At 33.4% G+C, this 16,412-nt stretch overlaps 1 protein-coding gene across 2 annotated transcripts in view; it reads right to left on the bottom strand.

The window, feature by feature from the left end:
• Positions 1 to 1,011: 1,011 nt before the first annotated feature.
• The window catches only part of SEPTIN7 (septin 7), a 109,850-nt gene continuing 94,449 nt past the window's right edge, over positions 1,012 to 16,412 (bottom strand). For both annotated transcript variants that reach the window (XM_059396580.1, XM_059396581.1), the window contains 3 exons: positions 7,896 to 8,031; positions 4,073 to 4,212; positions 1,012 to 2,100 (listed from right to left, as the gene is read on the bottom strand). In XM_059396580.1, the coding sequence (XP_059252563.1) occupies positions 2,061 to 2,100; positions 4,073 to 4,212; positions 7,896 to 8,031 (316 nt within the window). In that variant the 3' untranslated portion in view covers positions 1,012 to 2,060. The remainder of the gene's footprint in view (positions 2,101 to 4,072; positions 4,213 to 7,895; positions 8,032 to 16,412) is intronic.

The raw sequence follows: 16,412 nt of genomic DNA on the forward strand, positions 1-16,412 counted from the left end.
GACCTGTTTCTAGGAGTAATACTTCACTAGTTAGGCAGGTAGTCTATACAAAGTTTTTCATTTTGCATTCTTCAAATTCAATAGGTTGTCAACTCCCTAAAACCAAATCCTTCTGGTTACAGGTGTTAACCCAATCTTTCTTAACACAGGAACCAAAACAAATGGGGTGGGAAGAAGCCCTACATATTTTACCTATAGCTATTCTGGAACACCTGTCTTGGATGAACCAGCAATTTATTTTTAAAAATACCATGTTAACGTTCTCCAACAGCAGAAGGCATTTTAGGATTAACAAAACTTTTCCAAGACAACTTTTAACTAGTGATAGCCATCAAATAAGAATAAATGTTTACTGTGGTATTCCTAAATTGTGCTTTTAATGCCTCATGAGATCTACTTTAAATATAGCAACCCTGGGGTGAACTTATATGTAAAGTTAAAATTATATAATATGAGTAATCTATGTTTTACATTTTGGATCTATGTATCTTTGAAAAGCATTAAGGATCTTTCAAGCATACGGACTTGCTTAAATCCTTCAGCATATGAAGCCACCAAAAATAAGAATTAGCACTTACTTCCTTCTGCTTGGATCATTAATTTTAAAATGTAACAAACATAGTGAAATTTTTTATGGTAATGAACTTGGTTGTATTAATTGTACTTAAAATGCCATAAAGCATTATGTTAAAATCTGTATCATCTGACATAGTGAAATTATACCACTTTCTTTCCAGTTAAAAGTTTCAGTTTCCAGGGACATAAGAGTTTACCCAAAGTGAATGAATTGGGATTTTTCTCAGAGGAATAACATATTAATGAGATAGTAATGAGTAGAGATACTATATATCTCATAAATTAGAAAACCATAATCATTCCAAATGAAATAAACATGCAAGAGAAAAGATGAATTACAATTGTGGAGGAGGCAAATTCAAGTTGAAAAGTTTCTACCCAAATATATTCTAGTTTTGCGTATCAGCTGTAAAATATTTAAGAGCCCACACTCTATTACATCACAACATTGTTTATTATGTGAATTTTTTACAATACAAACAAAAAAAAATACAGAAATGCAATATATGAATACAGCTAAATGCAGAATGGTGACTTTTTTTCTTTTCAAGAGGCCATGATTCCCATTTCTAGTAAAATAAAGAGACGGCACATAGGTAGAAATAGGTTGGTCGTTAGCTTCACAATTTTGCCTAGAAATGATCTATAAATGCATTTTTCCCCTGCTACTTACCATAAAGTGTAAAAAGGGAATTAAAGGAAAGTTTCCTTGTTGGTTTCTACCATATGAAAGATGCTATATTCTATTTTTAGCAGGGTCAATATATGGAAAATACCTAAATAAAATGTTATTAAAAAATGAAGCAGTAATGAGATTCTGGCTAAAGAGGGCACTAAATGAGAATAACATATATTTAAAGAATCCAAAACAAACAAATAAAACAAAAAAAGGTTGTTATAAAAAAGCTCTAGGTGCATTGTAAGCATATAGGATTTTTTTTCCATGTGTATTTTTAAACAATGGAAGTGTCAAAAAATAGGGTCAACTGTGTTAGACTAAATTACATTATTGTATATGCTGTACTGAATGGAACCTTTGTATTATAATTATCATAGAGAAGCATAGTTTGCATCATATTATGGCAATTTATCCTCAATGAATACCTTCCAGAGTCCTTTTATTTTGGAATATCCTGTAAACAATCAAACCACCAGAACATGATTGTACAACAGTAAAATGTTTTCTTGCATTAAATTGAAGACATCTGTTTAATAAAAAAACAAAAAACAAAAACAAAAACAAAAAAAAAGAAAGAAAATGTAGGAAAGGTACTTAGAGCTGTTAGTTTCTAAGTACACAACACCCTAGACAATTCAAGGCATCTTAATCTCCATCAAGAACAAAAAAATAATAATTTTTGTCATGCTGTTAAATCCATCATTAAGGATAAAACTGGTGCAAATTGGTCAAACGGATCCAACAAACACTGATGTCCAAGCTGGCATATTGGCAACTAATACGTAACTGGTGGTCAATAGAGGGTTTAAAAGATCTTCCCTTTCTTCTTGTTCTTTTCCAAGGTTCTAAATGGTTAAAGGAAAATAATCAAAATGAGTAGCCATGTTATAAACATTACAGACAATACATGATAGTATCAATGGCTAATCAAGCTACAACTGTGTTAGATTTTTCCAACACTACTTTTTATTTTTTATTTTTTTTAAAGATTTTATTTATTTATTTGACAGACAGAGATCACAAGTAGGCAGAGAGAGAGAGCAGGGAGCCCTATGCGGGGCTTGATCCCAGAACCCTGAGATCATGACCTGAGCCGAAGGCAGAGGCTTTAACCCACTGAGCCACCCAGCACCTCACAACACTACTTTTTTATTTAAAAAATTAAAAGGGGTGGTTGGATGGCTCAGTCAGTTAAGCGTCATTGGATTCTTGATTTCGGCTCAGGTCATGATCCTAAGGGTTGTGAGACTGATCTCCATGTCGGGCTCTGCACTGGCTGTGGAGCCTGCTTAAGATTCTCTCTCTCCCTCTGCCCTCCCCTCCCCTTGCTCTCTTTCTCAAAAGTAAATAAAGAAATAAAACTTAAAAAAATAAATAAAAATAAGGTTTAGAAGTGCATAATGAGGACAATGCAAATCTGTAATAGACAATCGAATATTTGACCAAATTTCAGGATAAACAGTAAAAATAGGACAAAAACCCATTTTTAATGCATGAGAACAATTCTTTCCAAATGAAATAGTGCAAATTGAAAAATATCAACTGACATCAAATACAGTATCCTTTTCTTTTACTGCCATTTGAATTTTGCATTATGTTTGCTTTTACCAATAGATTTTCCTCTTTGCAGGGGAAAAGTTAATAGAAGGACAATGTTACAAAACAAGTATTTAACCCTGAAAATATTTAGCAGTGAGGGCAAACTGTAGAATTCTTTTTTTTTTTTTTAAAGATTGTATTTATTTATTTGACAGACAGAGATGTAGGCAGAGAGGCAGGAAGAGAGAGAGGAGGAAGCAGGCTCTCCGAGGAGCAGAGAGCCCAATGTGGGGCTCGATCCCAGGACCCTGAGATCATGACCTGAGCCGAAGGCAGAGGCTTTAACCCACGGAGCCACCCAGGCGCCCCTGTAGAATTCTTATAGGGATACAACTTTTCAGTTTTTAATGGGACTAACAAGAAAAAGAACAAGTCAAGGTACAAATATTACTGAGTTTTGTGTAAACTAAGAACAAGTAACTGATTAGCTGTATTTGGAATTAGATATCCAAAATTTTATCTTAAGAAATAACTTTTATCCTAAAGAAATAATTCAGTACAACTAGGGGGTAAAACATATCTCTACATGTGTAAAAGATCTTTGTAGCAGTGTTTTCTATGCTTGCCAATGATCGAACACAACTATTTTGTCCAATACTTGAAGAAAGAAGATAAGAAATTGATTATGGTAAGTCACTTAGGGAGAATGCTATGAAGATATGAAATCATAATTATGAAGCCTGTTATGTCATGGAAAATATTTGTAATGAAAAGAAATACTGTTAGAGTAGACAGATTGCATCCATCTATTAAAAATATTCATCCATGAAATTAATTGTGCTTGGGTGACAAAGGGTGAGGTCTTTACTTATTTATTTAGTATTTATTTATTTGAGAGAGAGCAAGTGCTCAGGAGCCAAGGGAGTCTAAAGCAGGACTCCATCCAGGATCATGACCTGAGCAGAAGGCAGGCATTTAACTGACTGAGCCCCCCAGGGACTCTGAGTAAGGTCTTTTAAAATAAACAAGACAGGGTGCCTGGGTGGCTCAGTGGGTTAAGCCTCTGCCTTCGGCTCAGATCAGGATCTCAGGGTCCTGGGATCGAGCCCCGCATCGGGCTCTCTGCTCAGCAGGAAGCCTGCTTCTCCCCTCTCTCTGCCTGCCTCTCTGCCTACTTGTGATCTAATAAATAAATAAAATCTTTAAAAATAAATAAACAAGATAATAATTCCTTAAAACATTAATATACATATTTCTTAGGAATCTGATATGAATTACCTGGAAGAGTTCTGTTGTTCTAAAATACGTTGTTGGGCTTCCCAGTTTGCTTTCTCATCTTCAAACTGACGACGTTTTTCCTCTAATTCTTTGTGCTGTGCTTCCAAATTCTTTTTCATTTGCTCATGGCGCCTTTGGAGCTAAATCACAGCACAATATGTAAAATAAAGCTGTTTAAGATATCAGGAGCAGAAGTATGTTTCACCCAGGCTTTCTAATGTTAATAAGCACTGAGTTCTTATGCTATAAATTCAGAATACCACCTGGAAAGTGTTGTCTGGGATTTCTCTTTCTGTAGGACTTGCCACCCTAAAGGCCAGTGACCCAAGAGAGTAATTTTGGGAAATGGGGAAAAAAAAAATGCTACAAGTTTATAGTTGTGTTGAACTTTACAATGGACATATTCTATCTTATTTATCATCTCATCTTATTTTATCATCTCATCACTACCCATAAGCATGAAGAAACAAGACAAGGAAAACATCACTGTCCTCACTGTACAGGTGAACAAAGAGTCGCAGAGTGTAAGTCACTTGCCCAAGATCACTAGCCAGAATATTGGAAGAAACAGGACTGAACCGGTCTCCTCATTCCAAGTTCAGAAAGCTGAGACAAGTGGAAAGAAAGCAGGTCCATAAGGACTTAAAGGGCTTCAAGATCACAGTAATCCTCCCCAATTCCTATAAAGCAGTGGTTTCTCAAATGTTAGTCTTCATACAAATCACCAAAAGTGCTTGCTCAAAATACAAATTACTGGACCTCACCCAGACATAATGAATTAGAATCTTTGAGTGTTAAGACTAGAAATCTGCATTTTCAACACACCCCAGTGATTCCAGTGCATGTATTTTTCCTACATTGAGAATTAATGCTGTAAAGAATGCTGGCTTAGAAGTAGAAACACTCATGCAAAGTAACCGCAGAAACAAAGAGCTTATCTAATGGTTCCTTAAATAATTTCATTTAGGCACTAGTCAACCTGTTTCTGAAGAAAATAGTTACACCAATAAAAAAAAAATTAGGTTGAATCTAAATACACTTAATACCTGAAAACTATTCAACCTTCAGATGTCCAGGAATCATATTCTATTAATGATCATATTACATCAGTGAGTTAACATCCTAAATTTGGATGATAGTAAAATTCTGCATATATAATTTGTTTTCTCAATTATTTTGTAAACTACGAAGAGTGACTTCATAATTATTCTTACTGCAAAAAGTTCATGCAATTCCTACAAAACCATCTAAGATAAATGCAAACAAACATGAGTCAAATTTGAGATACCATCTTCCTGATTATAGCAAGCAAATTGCTAAGAAAATATAAAAATAGGAACACAGGAAAATGCTTCTAGTTATCAAAAAAAAATGCAAGGGAATCATAAACACGTGATTCACAACAGTTACTTCAGAGAAGGAGGGAGAGAACTACTATAGGGGAGAGTTACGAATGTTAAAATGAACTAATGAGGTCTTATTTTTTAAGCTGGGTAGTTAAGTTCACAGGTATTCATCATTCCTTATCTGTGCATTTCTGTTACATAGAAGTATCTTTTGTGTTAACTACATGTAGGCAAGAAGTATAGGTTACAAGCCCTCTCAAAGGACTGTCAGGGGTTAGATGTCTTAACAAAATTCTGACTTTTTCAGATTTTAGAAAGGCATTATTACTTAGAAAAGTATATAAACTACATTTATAAAACACCTCCTGGGCTACCTAGGATAGCACTTATCTTAGTATCAAACACATTACTATTTTTTGCAGTAAATTTTATAATATTCACATCAAGTGGAATAAAACAATTAGTTCTATGTCTGGTTTTACAGTTTTCAGAGCTTATTAAGATTTAGGATTTGAAACTGTGGATACATGACTGTGGACTTATCTAGTGATTAAGAGCAAACTTAAAGACTTAATGGGTTCAACTTACAACAATATGCAGCACTGACGTAGTTATTTTATCCTTCCTCTTATGTATACAAAGGGAGATGGACAATAGTACCTACCTCATAGGGTTATGGTGTGGATTTAATGACACAATACATTAAGAATGCTTACTACTGTGCCTGATGCACTGTGCTGATGGATATTAACAGCTGTGCCCTAAAGAAACATTTCTAACACTAATGAACTAGAGAAAAAACTGTATTACACAAGGTTAAATATTTATATACTTAAATATTTATATACTTTATATATTTATGTGGCTTACAGTATTAGGGGAAACTTGGCAGTTCTCTTTACAGATTCTTCGAATGCTAAGAAAGATTTCATCCTTCAAAGAGTAAAGTTTCTCAAAACTGTTATCACCACTCACAAAAATCATAAAACTCTTGAAGGATTTTTCAGCTAGTTTCACAATTATTTGTTTATAACATTTACTCTTAGGAGCAGTTTCTAAAATATGTCTATGGCAAATGTAAATTCAACTACTTTTAGATTTTCAATGAAATCTAAGTGTAGAGGTAATACAGACTCTCAATTATTCCTGTTTTTATTCCCCTCTATTACAGATGTTCCGGATTATTCACTCGTTAGTGAAAGGGCAAAAACTCAAATGGACAGAATCAATAAAAGGCTGATAAGTAAAAAGACTAAACTTAATCTCTAAAATGTCATCTTATTAATAACAGATGCTAGGGATCCTATTCTTGCAATGCTTTACAGTCTCAAACCAGAAGGAAGTATTCCTTATCTTTGCTGCATTAAGTTTATGACAAATTTAACAACAAAGTGGCTGTCTATTTCTTTTTTTTTTCAAAGTAAGAGATCAAAGGTAAAGCCTAGTAATTTGAGAGTAATCTAATGTGGAATATAAATATTTCCTCCAAATTACTCAATATTTTACTCACTCCATGCATTCTATTTAGTGGATTAAAATACTTCTGGTTATTTAGTCAAAGAGGGTTTCAGCATTTTATGCAAGAATTACAAAAGCAATGAGATCAACCATAAGAACATAAACAAAATAGACCTAAATCCCCTTTTAATATACTTAGATACAAATATTATTAACGGAGCCACATATGAACACAAGGATCTCACTGAATTTTAACATTAAAGGTCATTTAAAAAATATTTCATATTAATATCTATCAAGCCAACTATTACTCAATTCTCATGTTATTGTTTTTTTCCTCCATCTTTCACTTCTTGAAGGAAGTGTGAGGAAATGTCTTCCAGGTCTTTTTAATTTATAGAAACTAAATGTATGACTCAACATCCAAGGTAGTAGTAGATAAGCTTGCTGCGATGCTTTGTCACTACTCTACCAATGTGCTAACAATGGCAATTACTCTGACACTATATTACAAATATGCCCAACTCATTTACAATATCACCTTCCTTCTATTTTCTCCTCTTTGGCGGTCTATAATTTATCCTGGCAAGCCCTTAGTTCAGTTAAAGTTCTTTCTTTCATTTTCTCATTCATATGCAAATAACTCTGATTTATTATTATAATTCTCCTACAAGCTTTTATTCTTACAACCACCCAAAACCCTTGATCTTTACTCTTTTTACCTTGAATACAGGAAATAGTTTATAATTTCATTTCTCATAATTTGTTCATTAAAACTGATAATTCATCATAAGTATTCTATTATATCTTCCTAACAATATTTATGGCCACTTACATATTGAAGTATATATTATTATAAACAAAGTGTTTCCTTTTATTTCTCCATCTTATTACGTTAGGGCATTATATTAAATTTGGGAAAATATGTGTAGAAAAGTTTCATTATCTATACTAATAAAGATATTATTATTTTAAAAAGAAATAATGTGTCTGCAAGATGAAAATGTTAGGCTGATTACCTCAGCTTCTGAATCCTTCAGTTTTTGAACTTTTTCTTTGACCTTCATCTCAAACACCTGCTCCATCTCCATCTCCATCTTCTTCATCTTAGCTACATGCTCCCTTCTTTCTTCTTCCATTTGTGCAAGAGGGCTCCTGTTGTGAACATTAAGGATAAACATCAGAAGTCAAAATACTAATTCAATACAAAACTCTGAAACAGTGATGAAAACAAATAATATGCTGAATTCCACTACTAAATTCTGGTGTTTGAGAATAATTTTTCAATTATTCTAACACCATCTTAAATGACACAGAACATAGATTTGAAGTTTTATATATAAATGCATTAAAAATTCTTTAGAAGCTTTACAATTTACAGATACTTATAATCTAGAACTTCCTTCCATAAAGTTTTATATTTAAACCTGGATCTCTAACAAATAATTATTATGAAAATAGATATTTAAAAAAAAAAAAACCAGACTATTGGGGTGCCTGGGTGGCTCAGTGGGTTAAAGCCTCTGCTTTCAACTCAGGTCATGATCCCAGGGTCCTGGGATAGAGTCCCGCATCCAGCTCTCTGCTCAGCAGGGAGTCTGCTTCACTTTCTCTCTCTCTGCCTGCCTCTCTGCCTACCTGTGATCTCTGTCTGTCAAATAAATAAATGAAATCTTAAAAAACAAAAACAAAAACAAGGGGTGCCTGGATGGCTCAGTTGGTTGGACGACTGCCTTCGGCTCAGGTCATGATCCTGGAGTTCCAGGATCGAGTCCCGCATTGGGCTCCCAGCTCCACGGGGAGTCTGCTTCTCTCTCTGACCTTCTCCTCGCTCATGCTCTCTCTCACTCTCTCTCTCTCAAATAAATAAATAAAATCTTTAAAAAAAAAAAAAACTGTTAGCAGAATGTTTCTCTTAACCTAGTGTGTATCAAATCTAGAGATGACATAAACTTTAGAAGGAAAATGGAAAGGAACCATTCCCAAATTATACTCACAAAATGGAAAACGAGAAGAAAATCATTTAATTTTGTACTTTAAACAAAATTTTAATATGAAAAAAAGAACCAAGCTAATGAAGTTAATACATGTAGACTATTTTTAGCTCTATAAATTCCTAAGTGTTATAATCTCTTGTAACAACTACTGACATTACAATTTTAAGTTAATTAACACTAATTCAAACTTATTTTTATTTTTTATTTTATTTTTTCAGTGTTCCAAGATTCATTATCAAACTTATTTTAGTAACTAAATCACCATGTTGGAAATACTACCTACCAATAAATCCCTAGAAAGTTTTTCATTTAGGTATGCAGAATTTCCAGGCCATTTACGGTAATTTCACTGCTCATGAAATTCATTCCATGTAACTCAAATATTTCATTGTCCTTTTTGTTTTATTTAAAAAAATATTTGGTGATAAAACACACACAGATGATATATAAGAGAGAGAATCAGAAGCAAATAAATATGCTGATAATTATTTCTGAAATGCCGGAAAACAGACATAAACATAGTTAAATGAAGTATTTCACTCTACTGACATTAAAGTCCACAGGCTCAAATCTCTGCACAATTTTGTTTGTTTTTTTTTTTTTTTTTTTAAATTTTATTTATTTGACAGAGAGAGACACAGCAAGAGAGGGAACAAAAGCAGGGGGAGTGGGAGAGGGAGAAGCAGGCTTCCCACTTAGTAGGGAGCCCAATGTGGGGCTCCATCCCAGGACCTGGGGATCATGACCTCAGCTGAAGGCAGACACTTAACAACAGAGACACCCAGGTGCCCTGAAATCTCTACACAATTTTGATCAAAATTTTCATGTTGGAAAATATTGCAAACGAGTATTATCTTAAGGATAGTATACTTAAAGAGACAAAAATAAATGCCAAAATATCAGTAACTCACTATAGTCCCACGGAGGAAAGAAACCTGTGCTCCCTGAGGATCTTTGAAAACGATTCAACACATAAGACAACTTAAAAGAGACATGCCTTCTTCTGACTTTGTTGATAAACATGTTTATTTTGCCTTCACATCAACAGGCTTTGACCACTGATGGGACCATTGAATTGCACATTTTAAATTGGTGAATTTTATCTCAGTAAAGCACTTTAAGAAATTAAATCATGGCTTACAAACAAAAACAAAATCAGACCTTGGATTTCACCTATAACTTCTAAGGTTAGTCACTTTAATCCTGAGGTGACATACTTTGATTATGGTAGACCTCTCTCCTAATGAGGCTGAGTATTCTTTTTTTCTTTATTGTAGCTAAGTATTTTTACAGCACTCTTCTTCTGTATCAAGGAGGAGGACTAGAGAGCCAGATGGGATATATTAAATAAGAGCAACAGGACAGAACATTGGCTACTGATTTTTCTTAGCAAAAAGGGAGGACAAAGACATGAAGTATGCTGTGATCAAGATCTGTTTTTGCAATTAGTGTAAATTTGAATAAAATGTTAACTAAAGGATATTTCTTCACCAAAAGTAAACTTACAAACCTGCAGTATATTTTAACAATTAAGCAATTAATCAGAGGTTCTGAAAATGAAACTAAACCAAATATTAACTTAAAAACCTGCATTCAAAAAGTGAGGTCAACTAAAATAAACTTTTAAATATAAATATCATTATTTTATTAAAAGTTCGGGGCCTTCCTGATAACATAGTTCTCATCTTCATGGCAGATGTTTTTAATATAGGGGCTTCTGATCTCTTTGGCAGAACTCTGAATGAATCCCCTGAAATGACATACCCAATCTGTGTGTCCATGCAAGCATTTTTCTGGTGAGAAGGTCCAAAGCTTTTGTTAGACTTTGAGTCTTTTATAAACCTCACTTCTCCCACCCCTCAAAACATTTTAAACTCTAGAAAAGAAATAATCTAATAACTATTTTTTCAGTTGACAGTGTTAATTGAGTAGTTTAAGCAAGAGAGATTATCCAATAATATTGTTGCAATTTGAAAACACAGCTCGAAACTGTAAATATATTAAATAAAAGAGAATTTCAGAGTGATCTTAAAATTTTATATTCTTATTTATAATACTCTATAAAATGTTTATTTAATTTTATCCTTGGAAGGAGAAGGCAATCATTTAAATATAAAGAATTTATCATATAATTTGCTCATGAAAAGGGTACCAACTAACCCAAAGTAAACACTGTCATCTTGATTTTTATTTAAAGAACTCCAAGAAAAGAGAAGACTCCAGACAATAGGCTATGTTTTGAAATTTGCTTTTAAAGTCAAAATTTAAATATTAAAAATCTCTACATCATAAACCTGCCTAAGTCTTTGGGAAACAAAGACTTACATGCCTTCAACTGTGTCATATCTAAGAGAACAAAAAAGAGAGACTTAGAACACTTACAGTAAACCACACTAAAAGCAACAATTAAAGGCAAATTCAGAGATTTCACAATTGAGTAATTAAGGTCTGTGCCCTAAAATATTAAGTTTATGGCAAAATTCATTAAAGCTAATTAATTTCTTTCCCAAAATTCTATTAGTAATTACTATACCAAATCATTATGAAAATAAAATGCTGTGCAATTATCTTCTGAGAGCCTGCTCAGATTTCTAGACCTATTTAAATATGTGTACTTTCAAAAAAAATTTTGCAGAATTTCATATCGAGATACTTTAAGTTGTTCAGCCTTGCCAAAATATTTGACTCCTGACCAAACGAAATGATATTCCAGTATTTAAAAAAGATAGTCATATATATATGCCTAAATGGATTTTTTAAAGCCTCTCACTAGTACACATCTTTCAAATCCCTTTAATTTTTAAATTAGCCCCTCATTTCTAGTCATCTTTATTAAAGTGTTATTTAAAAAACTGGAATACAAATTTATGCTTATAATGTGGAAAACACAAAGATGGGTCATTTTTTTCATCACATTAAACATTTTTTTCCAAATAAAACTTTTTACTAGACAGCTGCAAAAAGCATTTAATACTATAGCCTAACTGCTTTTTAATGGAAACTTCTTTACACACATAGATAGGCTAAAGCTTATAAACTTAAACTTCTCTAAGAAATTTAAAGCAACTCTGCCAAAGAAATGAAAAGGCCAGGTAAAAGAATAAAAAGAAACAAAAAGGTATAACATAACCTGCATATCTCGCCTAAATCCACAAAGATTTAACATAACTCCTTCGGGATCACTTTAAAGGGTTATAGTTCCTGAAACTCACCAGATGACTCACCCTTTCATGTGTCAAATAGCAAAATCATAACAAGGACCACACAAGGCTGACCTAGAAAGGTTCTAACAGCGGTTGTGTTATACAACCCACATTTTGAGTATAACAGAAGACAACCACATTTCACTTAGATTATGTGTGCTCTTTCCTGAAGAACACATTAAGCAAACACATTCACATACTTTTTCTCCAATGGTTAGTAAGGCCACTATGTACACAGACATGTAGCAACTTTCATACAAAAATTTTCAAAGGAATTTCACTTAGATTTCAAAGAGCAATAAAAATTTCCAAAATTTTGGGAAAAAATACCAACACTTCATTTTGCCAAGTGAAAGCATTAGAGCCAAACATAAAACAATACTCATTATATTTTCATGAAAGGACATTTTAACAAACAGTAAAAGATACAACTGAATAAATATAATTTTTTGAAAAAACTTCGGAAAATTTCAGAAAATTGTCTTTATTTCTCTTTCAATGAAAACTGTATTGTACCAAAAGAGTGCAGAGAATCAGCTTTTGGAAACCTGTATTTTCAGTCATTTCTAGGAATCTGTTATCCACAAAAGTTTCCCCAAGCTTACAGATGGAGAAAACTATACAAAACAGAAAACATATGGGAAAGGGTATGCCCAACTTGGAACAAGATACCAACTGTCATAACTGGTGCCAATGATAGACAGCAGTTCATAAAAGAGTCGTCAATCAAATGTGATTTTAAGTAAAAAAATACAAAAGAAGACCAAGGAAGGAAGAACTTGAAGAAGCAGGTTTATCAAAACCAATACTAAATAAATAAATAATAGTAGGTTAACCTTCTCCTTATTGGAGGGTCACCTTCCTTTAAGAGATCTCTACCATCTGGATATTGCTAATTCTTCTTCCTTTTCCTTTACAACCCCTTGTTGAATCTTCTTTGATCTGAAACTTCACCTCCCTTTCTTCACTTCCAATTGCCTACCACCCTCCATACTCTCTAGTCAGGGATGAACAAGATAGACACTCCCTGAAGATTTAACAAGTATTTAAATTGGTGACTTGATATTTTCTTTGCCAGATACAGACAATACCTGAATAGCTGCTAGAAAAATGCCATCTTCCAGATTTGGCCTTGAGGCAAATTAGTATTTGATGAGATATGCTCAGCTACTTTCCAGATTTTTACCAAATCTACGCCTTGGTTTCTTTCCAGCCTTACTGAGATATAACTGACATATAATATTGTATAAATTTAAGATGTACAATGTGATGTCTAAATCTTGTTTTAGTGTCCTTCTACAATAAAATCATTCTAGGACCACTAACCTAACAGAAAGGCACATTTTCAGATATACAAACCAAATATCTTTACCCACTATTCAGTTTATTCTACAGTCCATCCAAAACTGCCTCAGCAGTTGGTTAAGTGTCTGCCTTCAGCTCAGGTCATGATCTCAGAGTGCTGGGATCAACTCCTGCATCAGGCTCCCTGCTCTGCAGGGAGTCTGCTTCTCCCTTTTCCCCTGCCATTCGTTCTCTCAGTCTCTCTAATAAATAAATAAAATCTTTAAAAAAGATAAAAAGATTCATTGACCTAGTTTACTACCTAGCGCTTAATTGTGATTAACAGTTTGTAGAGTATAAACTGCCATTCAAAGATTAATAAAACTAAATTTTTAATGGATTTGTATATGTATAAATATTAGATGAGGGCAATTTAAAAAACAGGTCCACTAGCAATCAGTAGATAAATGGCTTTATGATCAATTTTATTTCTTCCTCAAATTGCCTGCAGATGCTATTTAGAGACCACACAAAGTGATAAAATAACCACCTTTCTTTTTTTAAGGACCAGAGATTGTCTAGGTCCGTGGTCTTCAAACTGAGGTCTCTATTTATCAAGTATTCCAAGAGTTACTTAAGACCATGCAATTTTAAGAGACTCAATGTCCAGATCCTCAACTTCCATACAAAGTCTTGCCTAAAGTGATCTGCCTGAAAATTTCCAAGTTACAGATAGCCCATTTCTCACTTTATAGAAGGAAGACCTACTCCCTCCTAACCAGCCCTTATCTGAGATGCACTGTGCCAGGTGTATCTGGAGGTGTGAAAACCTCCAGGTGACAGGAGAGCAATCTGCTTCAGTGATTAATCAAAGTACTATAATATAATCCCACAGTGTGTCTGTATCTCCCAATATTAAACATGCTTCTATTAAGGGCTACCTGTGATATTAGAAATGCAGTATTTGGGTCCATGCAGGGATGTTCTGAGTTCAGATTCATAGTAGAGGGAGGTGGTTGGACAAGTGGCAATTTTTGTTTAATGACCCTACCTCTTCCATTCCAAACCCCCCAACAACCTCACCCTCTCCCTGTCAGTATTATCAAAGGACACATTGCTATGGAGGGAAGAGTCCCTTGAGAGCAATACAACTAGAATATCACTAAGAAGCCTAAACTCACATTTACTTTTATCACATATTTAAATAATCACCATTCTTTTCAGTTACTCAGGGAGGAATCCTTAGCTTATAGCACACAGCTGAAATGCTTTCTGAAATTGCTAACATTTTCAAGATAATATAAGATACAACCAATAGATAAAACTTCCAAGTGACTTCTTCCAGATTCAGCAAATTATTCAATAAAGTAGTAAAAAGCTAATGTAATATCATATCAATATCTATTCTAATCATGCCATTCTCCATTTGGTTCAATCTTTAAAGATACTTTTCTACTTACTATTAACACAAAATAATATACTAACTCCTAGAGCAATTTGCTTTTTAGCAGTATAAACATTTTCATCATTTTCATAGACAAAGTCTGCACATGATTCATCTCATTAAGAAACACATTTCCAATAGTATTCTATTTTTTACATTTCTACCTGGGTTAGATAGTTTAACTCAAGTAAACCACACTGGAATTCTATTTATTCAAAAGAATTTTTAACAACATTGTATGGTTTACTATTTTTCTCTGAATCTAATAGCAGAAATACCTCAATAACACTATTTTAAAAGCCTTATATTTGAAATATGGAAACAAATAATTATTTGTAGGACATGAAAAAATGTGTAGAAGGAAAAAATCAAACATTAACTGCACACATTTAATGAATAATAGGAACTGACAGTATACATTTCCTTTTCACATATAAAAATTACTGGTGGCTTTAACCACTCATGTTTTTCTTTTAAATAGTTAAAAAGTCTGTAAGCTAGTGAAATGCATTTAAAATGGATTAGGAAATTATGAACAATATTTACTATGATGGATCCTTATGTTTTTGTGCTAAATAAAGTTGCCTGATAGAAATTTTGCTAAAAAGAGATAGATAAAAGTCCTTTACTCATGCACTGATCTTACTTCAAATAGAATCTTGTATTTTAAATATAAAAACATTGTTGAAATATTAACCAAATAAGTTTTTATTATTTTTTTTTTAAGATTTTATTTTTTTATTTGACAGAGAGAGATCACAAGCAGGCAGAGAGGCAGGCAGAGAGAGAGAGGAGGAAGCAGGCTCCCTGTGGAGCAGAGAGCCCGATGCGGGACTCAATCCCAGGACCCTGAGATCATGACCTGAGCCGAAGGCAGTGGCTTAACCCACTGAGCCACCCAGGTGCCCCCCAAATAAGTTTTTAAAACAGCAGTAATAAATTCGTAAAAGTAAGCATTTTGCAAAGCATACACTGACGAATCACCTGTATCAAAACCATACAGGGTGCTTATTAAAAATGCAAGCTCTCAGGTCCATCCCACATCTACTAAATCAGAATCTCTTGCAGATCATTGAAACCAGAAAACTTAGGAATTGATGAGTAAAGTTCCTCAAATATAAGCATGTTAATAACATATGGAGAAATTAAAAGTTAAGTAACAGTATGAGAAGAAATCTAATTCAAAGTCTATGACTCCAATATCATTAGAAAAATATAGAAGGAAATAAACATAGAATTAGATCTAAGATCAGTTTTAAAAGAGAACTGTTTGTGACTGCCAGTCACTGTTAATGCTTTGTTTGCTTTCTTCTGGAATCTGAGCCATTGTGGAGACATAACTGAAAAATAAAAAAGGAACACTCTTCTTTTCCATTATAAGGAATGCTGAATCTTATAACCAAATAAGTTTTTATTATTTTTTTTTTAAGTAGCAGTACTATACTGCTACTTTACAAAACTTGCCCTCTTCATTATTGGTACAGATGATCCTTCAGGATTATCCTCTAATAGTAGATAACATCTGACTACAAATGTACATACATTGTTAAAATGGTCTGCATAACACTTATGATCTTTAACAGTTCCTAATAAAGGAAATACGGAGCA

The sequence above is a fragment of the Mustela nigripes genome, chromosome 4 (assembly GCF_022355385.1).
Source record: "Mustela nigripes isolate SB6536 chromosome 4, MUSNIG.SB6536, whole genome shotgun sequence".
NCBI lineage: Eukaryota > Metazoa > Chordata > Mammalia > Carnivora > Mustelidae > Mustela > Mustela nigripes.